At 45.6% G+C, this 18,419-nt stretch overlaps 1 protein-coding gene across 4 annotated transcripts in view; it reads right to left on the reverse strand.

Annotated features, from left to right (window-relative positions):
- Positions 1-18,419, reverse strand: part of PXK (PX domain containing serine/threonine kinase like) — a 917,751-nt gene that overhangs the window by 348,513 nt on the left and 550,819 nt on the right. For all 4 annotated transcript variants that reach the window (XM_069643765.1, XM_069643764.1, XM_069643767.1 and 1 more), the window contains exon 7: positions 16,449-16,523. In XM_069643765.1, coding sequence (XP_069499866.1) covers positions 16,449-16,523 — 75 coding nt within the window. The remainder of the gene's footprint in view (positions 1-16,448; positions 16,524-18,419) is intronic.

Raw genomic sequence — 18,419 nt, forward strand, 5'->3', positions numbered from 1 at the left:
CTAACTTTCGGTGTTATGCGGATGACACTCAGCTCTCTTTCAGGCTCCCCTCAGCCTCCTCTCCTCTCTCGCACATTCTTGACTGTCTATCCGTTATTCAGGACAGGTGCACCTCCAATGAACTGTGACTTAATGCCACTAAAACTGTGATCCTGCTCAGACCTCTGCCTCCGCTTTCCCTCTCCCACTCTAGCCGGCCTCCCTGGGCCCTCCTCCTTCGCCTTTCTGTGAGGCAAAAGACCTTGGTGTCATCTTCGACTCCACTTTCTCCTTCTCTCCTCACATCACAGACCTGTCCAAGAAGGCCCACTACCAACTGCACCTCCTCAGAGGTATTCTTCCTTTTCTCACTTTCCCCCAGAAGCTCACTGTCTCCAAAGCGTGGGTTCTCTCTTGGTTGGACTGCTGCAACAGCCTCTTTCTCAATCTGCCTTCCTCTCTCTGCCCGCCGCTGCTAATCCAGAACAAGACTGAAAGACTTTTCCTTGGCCTTAAGCCCAGGGACATTATCTCTCCAGCAGCCCTGAAATCTATCCACTTGCTCCCAGTGGCTGCAAGGATCAGGTTCAAGACCTTCTTCATTGCCCACAAGGCCTTCTGTGACCAGGACCTGTGCAACATCTAACTCTCTCATCCAAAACACATTCCTTCTCAAACACTTCGCTCAGGCACCTCAAACTCTCTGTGGGTCAGGTGCTTCTCCAGGCAGAGAATGGGGGTTTATCTCCATTCTCTGCAGGTGCCTCCCTCTGGAATGGCTTTCCTGCCCCTCTCAAACTTGAGCCAGACCACCTAAAGTTCCGGGAGCAGCTCAAGACCTTCCTTTTCACCTCTGCGTTCTCCCTCTCGCCTCCTGACCTACCTGTCTGCTGCACTGACCGGTTGCCTGGCTACCCTCAGAGTCTCACTGGTTACAAGGCTCCTCCATGACCAGTCGCCTCTGCACTGCCTCCGGGCCTAGCACACACTTCGGGGCTGTAACTGCAACCCCCGCCTCCTCTCACTTACATAGAGCTGCGCTTCCCTGACTGCACTTACTCATTCCCCCGCCTGCACTTTGTGTTATCGCACTTATACGATCTGAATGACACAAGGCCTAGTAAGATCGTTTGTTTTGTCCACCCTCCATTGTCTTGTCGCGCCTACAAACACTTGTGTACAGGCGTGTAATAAATGACTCATATCACAGACAGCTGAATACCCCTTATGACTCTGCTACATTAGCGGCCCTCCAGACAGACTGCTTCCTTCTCCCACCTGTTGGTGGTGGAGTGGGGTTCCTACTCAATACGGCTATCCCTACTGCCCTCTGCCTCCCTTGGACATACCCATTTCTTTTTTTGAATATGCCACTATTTGTCTCCTCCGTCCTACATCTCTCACTGTTCTGGCTTTCTTATCGACTGCCTGGTCCTCACCATTCCTTCCCCCGACCTGGACCTTCTCAACTCATTTCCCACAGAGATCTCCATTGTCGTGCTGGAGGATGTTAACTTTCCCAAGGCCTCCGCAGCCACACTTACTGAACTTAAACCCCATCCTATCACACCACTCGCTCTACTTCCTCCACAACAATACTACCTAATCCGGTGGGAACTCATTACCTTATCTTTTTCTGTATTTTGCTCTCCTCCTCTGACCTCCTCTCCATTGACCTCTGTCTGATCACACCATTATTCACTTCAATACCTCAGTCCCTCCACCCTCTACACTTCCTCTCATCTTCAACCCCATAGGAAATTCCTGCAGGACTCTCTTGCCCAGTACCTTGATGATGTGGACACTCCTCTCCCATTCGTGCCTCTTCCACCAACTTATGACACCCTTTGACCAATACTATTCTGCACGTTCATTCACACCTTCAAGTCCCAGTCCTCACCCCTGGATCACCTGAGATCCAGACCTTCAAAACAAACATGTGTCGTAACCTAAAAAATTGGCACAAGTCACAGACTCCACCCTGCTCTTAGCCTACAAAAATTCCCTTTATGCCCTCACCTCTGTACTGGACTATGCCAAATCCTCCTACTTCACTAACCTAATCTCCCTTCGCAATAACACCCGCAAACGTTCATCTACCCTCCAATCTTAGCTCACACCTACCAAGCCAATACCTATTGTGTCCACCCTTTCTGCTAATGACTTTGCGCACTACTTTTCCTCTAGAATTCTTAACTCTCACTGCCTTCCTCTAACTCCTTCCACCACCATCCTTCTGTCCTCCACGTCACCCCCTACCCTCGACCATCTACTCAAGGACCTCAAGTATCTTGACGATAATGGTCTTTTAGATAAACGTAGATCCGACTTATGTAGTAAACACTCCTACATGTCTCCAAATTTCTCTGATGCTCACAACTCCAAACTCTTGTGTAATCATCCTTTTGGACCGCTTTGCAACTTTCATCACTGTCGACCATTCCCACCTCCTCACTGATGAACCTTGGGTTTTGCAAATTTGCTCTGGACTGGATTGTCTCCCGCCTAAAAGGTTTCTCCTTTAAAATCCTTAAGAATCTCCTGGAACTCACAAGTCTTTGACACCACCGTCTCTTTGTCAGTTTACCCCTCACCCCCCTAAGGATCAGTCCTTGAACCTCTGATATAAAACTTCTCATCCTTTGGCTTTCACCATCATCTCTTTGCTGACGACAGTCAAATCATTTTCCCCCTTCCTTCACCCCAGCCATCTTAGAACGGATGACCAACTGTCTCATTACAATCTCTCACTAGACGGCTGTCCACTGCCATATGTTCACCTCTTCAAAAACAGAACTCATCTTTCTTACTGCTTCTAATGCCAGTCCAACCATACCCTCTTTCATCTCCTTCCCACCTGACAATTGTGCTCTGTAATCCAGTACTCTCAACCTTCAGATCCTCTTCTGACTGCAACACTTCATCAATACCACTATTTCTGCTGCTCATATAACCGTCTCAAAATTCAGAAACTTAATTTCTCACTCAGCACTTTATGAACATTACTTCCGTGTGCTTAGCAAACTAGACTATTGCTCACACCCTCTTCAGTCTTCCGGTCTACTCCTTCCCTCCCTCTAGAGAAAGTCCTCAACTTCAATACCCGCACTCTGCACTGCTACCTGCTAACACCAAGCTGGTTGTCCCTCAATGCACAATGTAAAGAAGGCATGGCATCAACAGTAAGACAGCCACAAGTGACCATGGTTCACGTCTGTTTATTGAACTTCAAAAGGGTTCGAAAAACGCCCATCTAATCCTAAATCTACAGATGGGAGCAAGATACGACCATCAAATAATAATAATAACGCAGTCCTGTCGTTTCTCACTGATGCCATTAATAAATTTATACAAGAGTAAAATGATTCCATCTCTCTCGTATGGAATGTACTCCTTGAGCACACAAAGGTTATTGCGACTGCCTAGAAGCGCGATTGGAAGCAAACTCTAACTCTTTCCCAGTCGCTGCCTGTCTGTAGTCTAAGATATAAACCTGGTCTACACTCACTACAATCTCACTATTGTTGGAAAGTGTTATCAGTTTATAGATCAATTCTTGTCCCCTTGGATCAGTCGATTTGTTTAGACCTTCATGATCTTACCAACAGAGGTTCCATTTCCTTCCCATTTGCTTTCTGTGAAGACGCAGAAAACTATGCTTGCACAATGTGATTGTAAACAACACATTCTGATAGAGAATCCTAGCAAAGATAAGCAATTATTGATGAGGCACGACTGGATTAAAACCAGATCATCTCTAACCAACTTAAAAAGTACTCAAGCATTTCCCATTTGTGAAAAGCCTCGTTAATATGTTCTCCCATATATTAGCCGATTTCCGAATCCACCTGGGCGACAAGAGTTGTTACGCTTTAGTCTAAACCTAATAAAGGCCAATGAGACGAACCATATATGGAACAAACTAGACTCTTCCGCTGGAACGTGTAATCTATGTGGAGAAGGACTCATACAAGATTTGTCAACATTTATTAATAGCCTGTTCCTCCACCCTAGCATTGAGGCAAAAACACTTTGCACATTTTGTGCATGACATCTCACGCATTACCACACAAGATTTTTGGCGAAGATCATCTGCTGTAAAAGAAATTGCACTGTCAATTGCACTGTTAAAACTTCTAAAGGATTTGAATTTCAATAAGATTCATTTATGACAATTGCTTTGAAATGTTGATGTTGTGTCCTGAGCTTGTCTCTCTATCTTGAGTTATGTGGTTGCTTTTTAATTTATTTTGATCAATTTTCATTTCTATCCATTCTCAAACTCTCGATAATGAGGATTGTTTCTTAGATCCATTTTATCAATTTGCATTGGTTAATTGTACATGATTCTGTCTTTTTGTGCAATTATTTTATTATTGTGAATTTTTCTATTCTTCAAAAATATGATGCAAAGTGTAAAAAGTAATTCTCTTCTTTTTATGACTAAATGCACACTACATTTCTTTTTAAAATGTTAAAAAAATAACGGAGTCCTAGTGGTGTCTTGTCAAAATAAAAGGGCCTATACTAATAAACCGATTGCCAATCCTTACCTCTAAATACAAATAGTGTGGGAAACAGTGTTAAGAAAAAGAAAGAAGTGTCCACAAAATGATATGTCATGATGTTCAGGCCATTAGGCTCCCTTCCCGACATTTTCAGGACGGAACAAGGCAGTACACTTGAGTTTAGCACCTTCTCTGGCTTCTCTAGCACGAGGGTACAGTTCAATCATTAGTATCAGGACCTTCCGTGTCCAAGTCCCTTTGCCTCTCAAAGTTGTTATGCAGAATCCTGTGCAGTTCCCTTGGGGAACACTGCAAAAAGTTTAAGACTACAGGAGTAAGCAGTAAATCCAATTGGTAGCAGTCTGCACCACTCAGATTTACCTGGTAGCTGTGGCTGAGCAGTCAGACTTCTCTCAAGAAGAGTAGGGCAGTATGTAAAGTATACAAAATAGGGCTAAACACAGTAGGGAAAACAAACACTAACCAGAGCTTTGTATAAAAAGTATAGAGTTATTTATTTACAACACACTTCAAGCAATACACTAGCACTCTCAATGAAAAGTAGGTTAAACACAGTCAGGTAAAGTATACACACCTCCCTTGATAACTATCAGACAAGTCAGGGTTAAAGCACTACTATTTGTTAAGACAGATGTGAGCGCTTAGCCTAGATGGCACTCCAATAGTTAGGTTAAAAAGGGAGACAAAAGGCAGAGCATAGAATAAAACAGTTCCCATCACTTTTTAGAAGTTTAGAGCAAGTGACTAAAGGCAGTTTACACTGTAGAGCCAAAGTTCATAGGCCAGGCCCACTTTAAAGGGAGCCAGGCAAAATGTGCCCAAGATCACACAGTTTAGGTTGCATTAAAAGTCTTTGCGAAATTGTTTAAGAAAGAGGTTGGGGTGGTTCAAAAGAGATAGTTAGAGGTCTGGAGCCAAACCAGTATAGAAGCCAAGGATTTAAGGGTCACCTTTAGCAATCTATAGAAAGGGAGGCCAGGCAGGACACAGTACCTTAAAGAGAAAAGAAGCTCCAGCGGGGGCAGTTGTTCCTGGCAGTGGTTGCAGTTCATCGTTCCGACCAGGGAAAGAGAGGATCTCGTTGAGGAGGAAACTTGGAGTTGTTGCACTGCACAGGGATGAAACCAGCCGCGGAGTTCCCGATTAAAAGGTGCGGTCCTTTTATTCGCGATCAAAAGTGGTGAGCTTGGCTATCCGGCCGCCGGGGTGCTTGGCACGGGCGATTCGACCAAGTGACGTTTTTGGAAGCAAAAAAGGGCTAACTGGTTGGTCCTACCAGCTCAAAGGGAGAAGACTCTCCAGCAGAAGATCTTCTCTTGTTGTTGGAAAAGTGGTTAGTTTGTTGCAGCAGGGCTTCACCGGTGGTGTCGTCGGTTGCAGGTGGCTCAGCTTCTTCCCTCTTCAGATTCTTAGGTCCTGTGGTGACTTCTGAAGTTCCAGTCCCAAAGGCCCTGCTTTTATGCAGCAAAACCCCCATTCATCAGCCTAGCTGTCAATCACACATGCTAAGTGTTGAGCCGGGAGGCTCACCACTGGGCCAATCAGAGTAGAGTGCGACTTGGGTTGCCGAGGCAATGCCATCCAGGGTGCCTATTCCCCCCTCCACCCCTCCTGTGAAACCCAGACAGAGAGGCACCACTTGAGGGCTTCTGTGGAGAAGCCTGCCAAATTAGTGGAACAAAGGGCTCGACCATTTCAGAGTTACAGAGACGGACATAAACACCATTTTGGAACCGAGTTCTGGCAAAAAGACCCAACCGGGGAATTAATATTAAATAAATAAACCAGCGGTATCCTTAACATTGCACCAAAAAGTGGTGCGTTTAAAATCAATGGGAAAATCCCATAGAGCATATTCCTGTGGAATATTTTGCGGGGTAACCACTGCCACCAGCCAGAAACTCGACAAGGGGGGACTTGATAGTGCCCCCTTGAAAACAGACCCAGGGGCAATATAATTAACCCCTTCCAGTGCTTCCACAATATGATGGTTTGTACTGGTTCTGTTCACAATTTAAGACTAGTAAAGTCAATGGTGACTTTACATGCCCTGGGACACAGTAGTCAGTCCCAGGGTATGGGGTCTATGTTTGGGGGTCACTATGACACCCCTGTGTTAATGCACTGAGGGTGCATGGGGACTCACTAGGTTTGGGAAATTAGCCTTATACGAGAATCCTCCCTAACACTCCCCCTATCCCCCAGACTAAGGGATAGGAGGATTGAATCCACTCCTGGATGAATCTCATAACTCTAGTCGGTTATAAACATCCTAGAGAGACCATCAGCATTTTGGTGGTGACACCCTGACCTGTGTTCAATGGATAAATCAAAGGTTTTCCTTTGTAAGCTATATGACCTACAAACCCTGTGAGGAACACCTTCCTTGTTAAATCTATAGGGGATCTGGTTGACCAGTCCCTCAGAAGTTGGTACAACTTCTGAACCCGTGTTAGGCTTTTTCAAAGGGTCTTTATAAAGGATTCCCTTAGATCTAGAGGGGCCTCCAAGGTTCCTCACCACCTCTCTGTTGGGAGCAGGTTGGATCTCAGGCCTCTTGGTTGGAGGGGTTGGGGTTAGGCAATGTACCTGCTTCCCATTCCTCTTAGATCTTACCTCACTTACTTTAGGAGCTTCACTCCCAATACTAGGATTTGAGTTGGAGTCTTCAGTAGAAGGTCCAACCGTCTGAAGGTTTTTGGCCTTAGACTTTTCCTTTCTGGTTTTCCACCAGCAGTGAGAATTACCAGTTCTCTTAGGCCTAGGTAGGGGTCCAGTTGGTCTATCCTCCTCTTCCTCAGAAGCAGGGGGAGTCAGAGACTCTAACACTGGGGGAATAATGATGGAGCTTGGTTCGGGCTCCCATTTCCCTAACATTTTAGCCTGAAATGTGCCTGGGTTAGAGGTCAATTTACCAACACCAGGGATTGTAGTGGGGTTCTCAGTAGAGGTTCCCACTGGCTTAGGGTGGTCCCTGAAGGTGGCCTCTCTAGCCAATTTGGTTAGGTTCCGTGTCACCATACTGGGAGGCCTGGGGGTACTGGATACTACTCCTAGAGTTTTTAGATCATTCCCCAACAGGACTCTCCCAGGCACCTCAGTCTGAATACTGACAGGAATTGTCGCTGTCATGTTATTACACTGAATGAGGGCTGGTCGAATAGGAACCATCTGGACAGGGCCTCCAGAATTTCTAGTGGGACCTTAGGGTGCCTTAGCCACATCCTCAGGTTTGAAAAGGCTTTCTTCCACTACTGTTCTGCTAGCCCCAGTGTCTCTCCTGGCAGGAGTATCCTGGCCATTGAAAAGAACACTGTCCATATAATATATTTTAGAGTTGGCTGGTAGGGAGTCATAGATTTCCCTATTCTGGCTGCTAACCAGACCCATAGGCTCTAAGAATACAGTTGCTTGAAGACCCAAGGGTTCTTCAGCAAAGACTTCAAAGTGAGCACTAGCCACGTGTACTTCCTCCACAAGAGTGAAGGCTAAGGAGACTGAACTGATCCCTGCAGGTTTACCCTTACATCTGGGATCTCCTTTGATGTGGTCAGTTGCCCCACAGAGATAGCATGTTCCAAATGCTCTCTGGAATGGTGGCTTGTTCTGACCTCCTTCTGGTTTGTGACCAGAGGGTACACTAGCCTGATGGGGTTTCCCTGGTGGCTTACCCTGGTTATTTTGTGGTCTGTGGCCCTCTTTGGTATGGGAGGTATTAGAATTCTCTGGATTCACTTTTGGTGGCTACTTTCCCTCATCCTTTTTCTGAGTGACCCCTGAATCCTTGTGAGTAGCCCTGTTGGCAAACAACAAGTCAGCAGCCTTAGCTAGCTTTCTATGATCTATTTCCTTAGAATCAGCTAAGTGCTGTCTGAGCTCAGGAGAGCAGGCATCATAAATTGACTCCAACATCACAAGATTTCTCATTCCACTCTGTAACCCTTAATCCATCCCTCTAAATTCTTCAAACTTTAATTCACCCAGGTAGCCCAAGGGGTACCATCATTCTTTTTGAGGGTCCTAAACCTCTTAAGGTACTGGGGAGGGGTCTTCCCAAATCTAGCTATTAAAGCTAGCTTCACACATTCATAGTCCATCCTATCCACTTCCCCCAACTCCATTACCACATCAGATGCAACAGAGGGGAGCCTAGAGAACAACCAAGGGAGCAACTGAATCCCTGTGATGTCCTGGAGCCCATGATTATATTCAAACATAGCCAACCAATCTAACACATCCAACTTAGGTTCATACATACCCACAATCTCTTTAGGCATCCAGGGTCTTTTGGGACTGGAGCTCCTAGAGGATCCGGGGAGAGAAATATTTTCAACAGACAATTTCTTCATCTCTAGCTCATGCTTGAGCTCCATTTCTCTGAGCCTTAGTTCTTGGTGCTTTTGTTCAGATTGGGCACTAATTCTTTTGAACTCTAATTCAAGTCTCATTTTTTCTAGTTCAATGAATGTAGGGCTTAATGCGGGACCTGACACATGTCCAGTAGACACAGCTTGAGGAGGTAGAGCAGGTAGAGGGCCAGGGGGAACAGTTATATTAGTTTCACCTTCCTCTTCTGACTCCACAACAATACTAGCAATACTTTGGTTCATATCATCCTCATGACTGTTGGGTACATTTGCTGGGGAGGTAGGTTCCTCTGAACCACTACCCAGACTTTGGTTTTCTAACAATCTTTAAATAAGTTCAATGTTCTTGCCTTTAACAGGAAGATCATTATGTCTACAAAGAACTCTTAAGTAATCAGCAGTTTTGGCAGACAAGGATTCCTGGCTGTAACTTTCCATAGTTTGACTTGTTAAAAATTAACTTTTTCAGTGCTAAGCTTTGTGGTTAGTTGCACTAAAGTAGTTAGAAGCACTCTAAAATGTATACTCAATACAAAGCCCACCGCTGCCACCAGTGTTAGGCAGAATCCTGTGCAGTTCCCTTGGGGAACACTGCAAAAAGATTAAGACTACAGGAGTAAGCAGTAAACCCAATTGGTAGCAGTCTGCACCACCCAGATTTACCTGGTAGCTGTGGCTGAGCAGACAGACTTCTCTCAAGAAGAGTAGGGCAGTATGTAGAGTATACACAATAGGGCTAAAACACAGTAGGGCAAACAAACACTGACCAGAGCTTTGTATAAAAAGTATAGTTCTTTATTTACAACACACTTCAAGCAATACACTAACACTCTCAATGAAAAGTAAGTTAAACACAGTCAGGTAAAGTATACACACCTCCCTTGATAACTATCAGACAAGTCAGGGTTAAAGCACTACTATTTGTTAAAACAGATGTGAGCGCTTAGCCTAGATGGCACTCCAATAGTTAGGTTAAAAAGGGACAGAAAAGGCAGAGCATAGAATAAAACAGTTCCCAACACTTTTTAGAAGTTTAGAGCAAGTTAATAAAGGCAGTTTACACTGTAGAGCCAAAGTTCATAGGCCAGGCCCACTTTAAAGGGAGCCAGGCAAAATGTGCCCAAGATCACACAGTTTAAGTTGCACTAAAAGTCTTTGCAACAATGTTCAAGAAACCAGTTGGGGTGGTTCAAAAGATATAGTTAGAGGTCTGGAGCCCTCCCAGTATAGAAGCCAAGGATTTATGGGTCACCTTTAGCAATCTGTAGAAAGGGAGGCCAGGCAGGACACAGTACCTTAAAGAGAAAGGAAGCTCCAGCAGGGGCAGTTGTTCCTGGCAGTGGTTGCAGTTCGTCGTTCCGACCAGGGAAAGAGAGGATCTAGTCGAAGAGGAGACTTGGAGTCATTGCACTGCACAGGGATGAAACCAGCCACAGAGTTCCAGATTAAAAGGTGTGGTCCTTTTATTTGCAGTCAAAAGTGGTGAGCTTGGCTATCCGGCCGCCGGGGTGCTTGGCACGGGCGATTCGACCAAGTGACGTTTTTGGAAGCGAAAAAGAGCGAACTGGTTGGTCCTACCAGCTCAAAGGAAGAAGACTCTCCAGCAGAAGATCTTCTCTTGTTGGAAAAGAGGATCATTTGTTGCAGCAGGGCTTCACCGGTGGTGTCGTCGGTTGCAGGTGGCTCAGCTTCTTCCCTCTTCGGATTCTTAGGTCCTGTGACAACTTCTGAAGTTCCAGTCCCAAAGGCCCTGCTTTTATTCAGCAAAACCCCCATTCATCAGCCTAGCTGTCAATCACACATGCTAAGTGGTGAGCCGGGCGGCTCACCACTGGGCCAATCAGAGTAGAGTGCGACTTGGGTTGCCGAGGCAACGCCATCCAGGGTGCCTATTCCCCCCTCCACCCCTCCTGTGAAACCCAGACAGAGTGGCACCACTTGGAGGGCTTCTATGGAGAAGCCTGCCAAAATAGTGGAACAAAGGGCTCGACCTTGGTCAGAGTTACAGAGACCAACACAAATGCCATTTTGGAACAGAGTTCTGGCAAAAAGACCCAACCGGGGAATTAATATTAAATAAATAAACCTGCGGTATCCTTAACATTGCACCAAAAAGTGGTTGGTTTAAAATCAGTGGGAAAATCCCATAGAGAATATTCCTGTGGAATATTTCGCATGGTAACCACTGCCACCAGCCAGAAACTCGACAAGGGGGGACTGGATAGTGCCCCCTTGAAAACAGACCCAGGGGCAATATAATTAACCCCTTCCAGTACTTCCACAATATGATGGTTTGTACTGGTTTTGTTCACAATTTAAGACTAGTAAAGTCAATGGTGACTTTACATGCCCTGGGAGACAGTAGTCAGTCCCAGGGTATGGAGTCTATGTTTGGGGGTCACTATGACACCCCTGTGTTACTGCACTGAGGGTGCTGTGTAACACATACACAAAAAACAGATGATACCCTATGGAGTAAAAGACCTCATAGCCAAAAAGCACACAAACAGTCAGAGACATACCGCAAATCATGCCTAAGAGTGGGAGTAAAAGAGTCTCAATCTTAGCAGGAGAAAAAAACAAACCCCAAAAATCCAGCAAAGCTGCTGGGGGACTCACTAGGTTTGGGAAATTAGCCTTATACGAGAAAATTCTCCCTAACAAAAGTCTCTTGCTTCAGAGGACCTGATGCAACAAACATTACGTTCTTTTCCTCTTAGGATTTCACAAGTACTACATTTCTGAAGCAATTCACTATTCAGCTCCCAATGCTCTTAGGATATTCATGTATCCAGTTTCTCGGGGAATTCATGGCTCACCCAGATCCCCCCCCTCACCTGGGCTCAGATCCCCTTTAACACAATGTTCAGTTAGTCTTCCTCCGCCGGGCTCGGACCAATTCCAATTTAACCTTTTAAAACAAACTTACTTTAACCAAAAGCTCTCAGCTGATCTCCCTCCGCCAGGCTCGGACCAACTTCATTTACTTTGTCATCAGCTTTCTTTATGCTATTAACATCGAAGACTTTCGATTGTCCACAGGATTTTGCTTGACCCGTTGCAGGACCCCTTCCATTCACAATTCTTTGTCACTCTTTCAGTTGGATATCTTACAGAGACTTTCGAATGAGCATGCAGTGCCAGACCACTCTTATTTAGGTAGTGTGTATCTTGGCTTCAAAGTTCAATCATTCATCTGTTGTTCAATTTTACTTGCGTTGATTATCACATACGCTTCATACAATGTTTGCTTCAGCGTTCACCATACAATGTTGCTGCTTGAATCCTTGGCTTCAACACAGACCGGTTTGTTATCAGTCTCCCCAACTCAACGGCTGTGCTGACTTCACTGGCGATGCTTTGTAGTAGGAGCCAAGGCCAGTGCCACGGCGGCAAGCATTTCTCGCCAACTTGACTATCGACGAGAGAGAGCCCCGGGTATCTCCGACACACAATGCAGGATTCCCCAGCCTTATTTCCTGGTCTTGCTTTCATGAACCTTCGAGAATAGAAAACATAACGGTTCCTTGTCGAAAAGGTCAGGGGCACTTCCCTCCTGGCGATCCCCTTCGGTTTTGCTGTCTTTTGCCTTGCCTGCCATCTTAGAACTGCTGCTTCCTCGTGTGCTTTGCCTCGCTCAGAATGTGCTCTCATGCTCTGCCTTTTATCTGTGTGGGGAAGTGTAATGAAGTAATGTGTGTGTAATGGTCAGTAATTGCCTGACCATTGTATTGGGACATGTCAGCTATGCGGCTCGGGTGTTAGTCTGTTTTCTCTCATAGCGAGCTGCTTGTGAGAAAGTGTTCATGTTGGGAAAGGGTAGGGGGATTGAGTTCCTAAGTATCCTACCTGGTAGGATGGGGTAAAGGTATTACAGGGAAGGGGACACTGTGTCTCGCCATCCAGTGTCCCACTCCCACTCCCTGAAGACCCCTCACCCATGTGATCCTCCCACACTGGTCCACCCCCAGGAACTGGATCCAAAAGGGATGACCGTGTCCTGGTCAACTGGATGACAGACCCCCGGGGACTAGCGGGTAAGACACCTTCTGGTTTCTCACAACAACCATTTCCCTTTCAAGTTCTTTCTGCTAGTCTACAAAGCTATCAATGGTCTTGTGCCTCAAAACCCACCTGACCATCGCAGACTACTTGTCATATTGTTCCCTTTGCTCTCCCTCTGCACTTAACCTCAGTATCCGATGCCCCTTTGTGCCTCCTCTCACTTCTGTTCTTCCTCCCTGCTCTTCCCGCCTCATTGGAACGCACTGACCATCACAATCAAAGCCTGCCCCACTGAGATCTCTTAAAATACTCTGAATAAACTTCTCTTAATGGCCAAATAGGGAACTCACTGCGCTCCCCCGCCCTCTCCTCCATACCTGACCCCACCACTCCCTGCAGTGCCACGTAATAATATAATTTTGTGTATTTGTACAGTGGTCCCCTTTAGTTTGCCCCCCTTAATTTTTTTTTGGTCAGCCCCTGGTCTATATCCCACTTTCACACCCTCAACCTGGCTCAACACTACCTCATCTCTGTGTTATTGTACAGGCACCACTACGGGGAATGCCCCTGCCACCTGGAAAGCTTGCCACCCTACCAGCTTGCCACTTGGAAAGAGGTTATTCAAGTGCATTCTGTTCCAAATGGACATTCTTGTTCTTCAAATAAATAGCATAACCTCAAATACAATTTCAGGCTAATGCAAACATGTCTGGAACAGCTCTAGACATTTCTAAGAACTCACTTCCTGAGACCCTGTTTTCAACAATGTGATATGGGTCTAAATGATTGGCTACAAGTGCTCAAACACGGCAGCCATTTTATAATAAGATCACTCTCAAAAGAGAAAGATAAATGTACATGGTTTTTCGATGTTCAATATGCAGAAACACACATCTATGAAATATCTTAATGTTTTAGAAACACAGAGTTCTAATCTCTCAATTTAATATTACTATACAGCCAAAGTACATGTGGGATTAACAAATATTACGACATAATTATTACAACAAATCATTTGTGAGAGATACCATAGGCAAATATAACCACAGGGATGGCAAACTGTACAGTCTCCTCACTAATCTTAGCAGATTTTCTTAAATTAATTCATAAAACCCTGTCCATAGTAGACTACAGAATATGTTATCAATGGATTTTTGCCTAATTTGTCACAATTATCAAGAAAGGAAAAAAAGAAGACAGGCAAACAGATGAGACGTAAAAAATTAAATGGAGGGGAATATATAAACAACATCTAACTACATTTAAACACCACTTGTACATTCTATCACACTAATTAATGGAAATCTGATAATAAGGACCTGTATGGACAAACAGGTATGGCTGTGGGAGAAATCCGAGGGCATCCTCACTTCTTTCACCAATATATCCTCCTCCTAGGTGGTTAGGGAAAAGCTCTCTCTATCGAACCCTAACCCTGGGGATGGATACGTGAGGGAGGATCATCTGGGTGGAGGAGACTTCGGGAGTGGGGATGAGGCACCCTTAGGTGAGACATGGTATCCCTCATTTCCATTTCACCATGAATCCAATATCCCCCAAGCCTTTATATGCTGTTGTCAATCCCTTCCCTACTTTTCCTGCAAATCATTCCCTAAAACACACCAGTTATATACTGGGACGAGCAGGGGAGTTGCTAGGTCTGGAAAAGACCTGGGGCTACACTGATGTCAGAACTGTTGGGACTGGGGGCTAGCTAGTCTTGGCTGTAGCTCCTGAAATTCTATCCGGGGCTACAACCAAAAGACCAGGGGCTATAGCCCCCATAGCCCCCCCTAGCAACACCCCTGGGGACGAGGAAAAGGCCAACTAAGAACCCATTCTCTCTTTATTGAAACATACACATAACAAACACCAGTTAGATACTGGGACGAGGCAACCAGGAGTAATACAGATCTCCCAAACCAGCCAAGACGAGGCAACCAGGAGTAATACAGATCTCCCAAACCAGCCACGAGCGGTCTAGTCTTTTTGTGACCAATCAGCATGGTGGGAGATTTAAAGGCAGGAAGATTGAAGAACATGGAGGCAGCTGTAGGTCAGGTGACAAACAGTCATCCAAGCTACTGTGCACTCTGGGACTTGCAGACCTGCATTTATATAGGGGAAATGAAAAATGGGACACTCAGCAGAACGCAACAACACCAGTTTCTTGGAGGTCGGTGACCTAAAACAATTGGTGAGCATTGGAAATGTTTGCATGTGAAGGTAGAATCTGGTGAGTGTTTGTTTGCTAGTGCATACATTTTTCCTACATCTGCGTTCGTTTCCAGATCGGCCAGGGAAGAATAAAAACACAAAGTTGTGTAAGCATGTTCCACCCTAACCCGCCCCTTCTTCTACAGCTCCCCCCACCAACCTCATACTCGGTCACCCCCCAATTCAAACCCCATACCTGGGTCCTTTCCAGCGCCAGCTCAATGTGCGCTCAGAGGCTGCGGCAGCACAAGGGCGCCACCACGGCACAGCAGTAAAGGGCGTCTTGCCTCCAACTCAGTGTCATGTAAACAGAACCTATTAAAGACTCTTTAATAGGCGCTGTTTACATGACACTGAGCTGGAGGCAAGGCACCCTTAACCACACTTTACAAGAACATCAGGCGGCTCTGTTCTGTTGTTCGGCTGATACTTGTTCTAGTATCAGCTGAACCACATAACTGATCCCCCTGCTGTTTTCATTTGTGGAAAGGGGCCGGGGAGGTGCACAAATCTCGCACAAGGCGCTGGCAGACCTGAGGCAGCACTGGTCCATCCTTTTCTCCACTACACCCCACACCACTATCAAGACTGACGAAAACACAATGAAAGAAAGGGCATTTAAATGGCCACTATTGGTTTGTGATTTTCCCCCACAGCATGCAGCTTTAAGCAGGTTCCCCTTCCAATCACCCCCCGCACCCCTCCCGATTCGCACCTCTCGCGGGACACATCCCGTACTATAGCCAGCCCCACGCCATTATTGAAGTCTTTTAATCCTGGAAATTGTACAACACGTTGAGGTTCCTTGTGACAACTCGTCACAGGGCGTCCAGGGGAGTGTTGCAGTCGATTGCAACGCAGATATGAAATATAACTGATCCTTGGCAAGCAATAACAACGTCGTTATATTTCCTGAGTGCTCATGCGCGCTCCAGATCATCTCACACAACAGTCGCGGCCACAGGAGACGCGCAGACATTCGAGGCCAGACATTCGAAGCGGTCGCAGAAAGAAGAGACATCATTCTAGCCCAAAGGGGAGTGCAACGTCACACCCAGCAGCTAATAGTGCACTTAATATATAACCAAAACAAAATAAATAAACACGTGCACTGGTTTACAGCCACGCCAATGCCGATGCAACGCGTTGAGGTTTAGCTCACAGCATCACTCAATGCCCAAGGCACCCATTCGCTTTCAGGATCTGCTTCTAGTCTCTACTGATCATATAGCAAACACACGAACTTCTTAAAACATACACTACAAAATCGGGTCACACTGGGCAGTTTAGGCGAGACTGGATCAGTGTTAGGCGAGCACAGTTCACACGCCACTGGAGGCAAACTCACCGAGCAGGAAGGAAGGAGCTTCACTGCGCACTGGAAGTCTTTGTCTGACAAGTATTTGTCAGGGCCGAGGTCAGCCTGTGGAGAGAGAGCAAGATTACACACTTGTTGCAGCTCACTGAATCAACAAACCCAAAATAAACCTGCAAACAACGCAAATCGCCATCCAGAACAGCAGGGGTGGAGCCAGCCTCAACATTTTTGGGGGGGGGGGGGGGGGCTGGATGGCAGTTCTGAAAACTGTTAGCGAGGTGGGACATCAAACCTATTGCGCTACTGATTCCCCCGTCCTACCGCCCCCTCCCCAAGCCCAGGAGGCTGAGTCGATATTACGCCTTCCTTTGGCCCACTAGATCCATCTTTCACCCCAACTCACCAGAGGCATACCCATGATTCTGTAACAAGTGCGGCCTGGAGCTAAAGTAGTAGGGCCCACACTAAGGAGAGCCTGCACAAGGAAGGGCACTTGTTCTGCCCCCAGCCAAATGCACAGGAGCGACAGAGTAGTGAGGGAGTGCGAACCAATCGGGGGAGGGGGGGGGTATGTCCCTTTAGGAAAAGTTTTTAAATGATGGGTTAAAATAGTGCATTTTTCAGTACACTTTCTGTGATAAATTAGGTAAAAAGCCACAGAGTTCACAAACTGTTTTGTAGGGTAAGGCATAAAATGTCCATTAGGTGACAAACCACCAACAATGCACAGGAGCATTTTCAATCATAAAATGTCCATTAGGTGACAAACCACCAACAATGCACAGGAGCATTTTCAATCACATTTTCATAATTCCTTTACCCACTATATGCCAGTACTCTGCAAGTATAAAAAAGCATTTTCATATCGATGGTGCTCACACATGTCCATTCTGGTGCACCTATATATGCCAGTATTCCCATATAGGAAAATACTCAGGTTTGCTTTGTTCATAATGCCAGTAAGGATACTATAGCACAGCATGTTTATGCTGGCTCTGCCAATACATGCTAGTATCCCCATGTAACAACATACTCCTATTGGCTTTGCCTTAATGCCAGTGAGAAAAAGCCATGCCACAGTAAGAAAACATTGTGGCTGGCTACACAAATCCCCCACTCCCCATATAACAACTCATCATGTTGCATTTTCTCCCTAACGGCAGTAAAAAATGTCATGCCACAGTAAAAAAAAGAAAAAAACATTGCCTTGCAGGTTGCTCAAATGCCCCCACCCCAATGTAAGAATCCTTTTGTTGCCTTTGGCCTAAACACCAGTAATAAACTGCAATGCCACTGTAAGAAAACATGCTCTTTCTTGCTAGCCGGTAAGATAGCTCAGCAGGCTGAGCACATCCTGCTGTAATCCGTGTGTGATTCAGAGGTTCAAATTCTGTCAAGGCTAACTCAGCCTTTCATACTTCAAATTGACCTCCCTGATCTCTACCCTCCTCTACGGACCTTGTACTATTATGTTGCTATTGCACTTTGTTACCTCTCTCTTACTCTGTACTGTACTTTCCCTGCTCACCAAGTTGTACCAGTGTCGTGATACTTACGGGTTTGGGCGTTGTCAATAAATGCAATAAATAAATAAATAAAGCTCATTAAATTAGTGCAAACTTCGACTGGTGGTATATTTTATGTAAATATGTTCGCTGTACAGCGCTTTAGCGAAAGCACTATATAAATAACATGTCATTGCACAAATACCCACATATAAGAACACTCATGTTGCACTCATCATGTAATATTCCCCCATGTAAGAATATTAATGTTGCTTTTGACCTTAACACCAGTAAAATAAAAAGTCAAGTCAAAACAAGGAAGCATACCCTCCCCATGTAAGAACACTCATATTGGCTTTGCCCTTAATGCGAGAACAACATCCCATGACACATTAAGACCCAGCCATGCCAGCCCCACTGTAGTATTTCCCCCAACCCCTCTCCAACTGCACCATCACAAAAAAACACTCAAGTTGGCTTTCCTTTGCCCAAAAAC

The sequence above is a fragment of the Ambystoma mexicanum genome, chromosome 2p (genome assembly GCF_040938575.1).
Source record: "Ambystoma mexicanum isolate Mex_15411 chromosome 2p, UKY_AmexF1_1, whole genome shotgun sequence".
Taxonomy (NCBI): Eukaryota; Metazoa; Chordata; class Amphibia; order Caudata; family Ambystomatidae; genus Ambystoma; species Ambystoma mexicanum.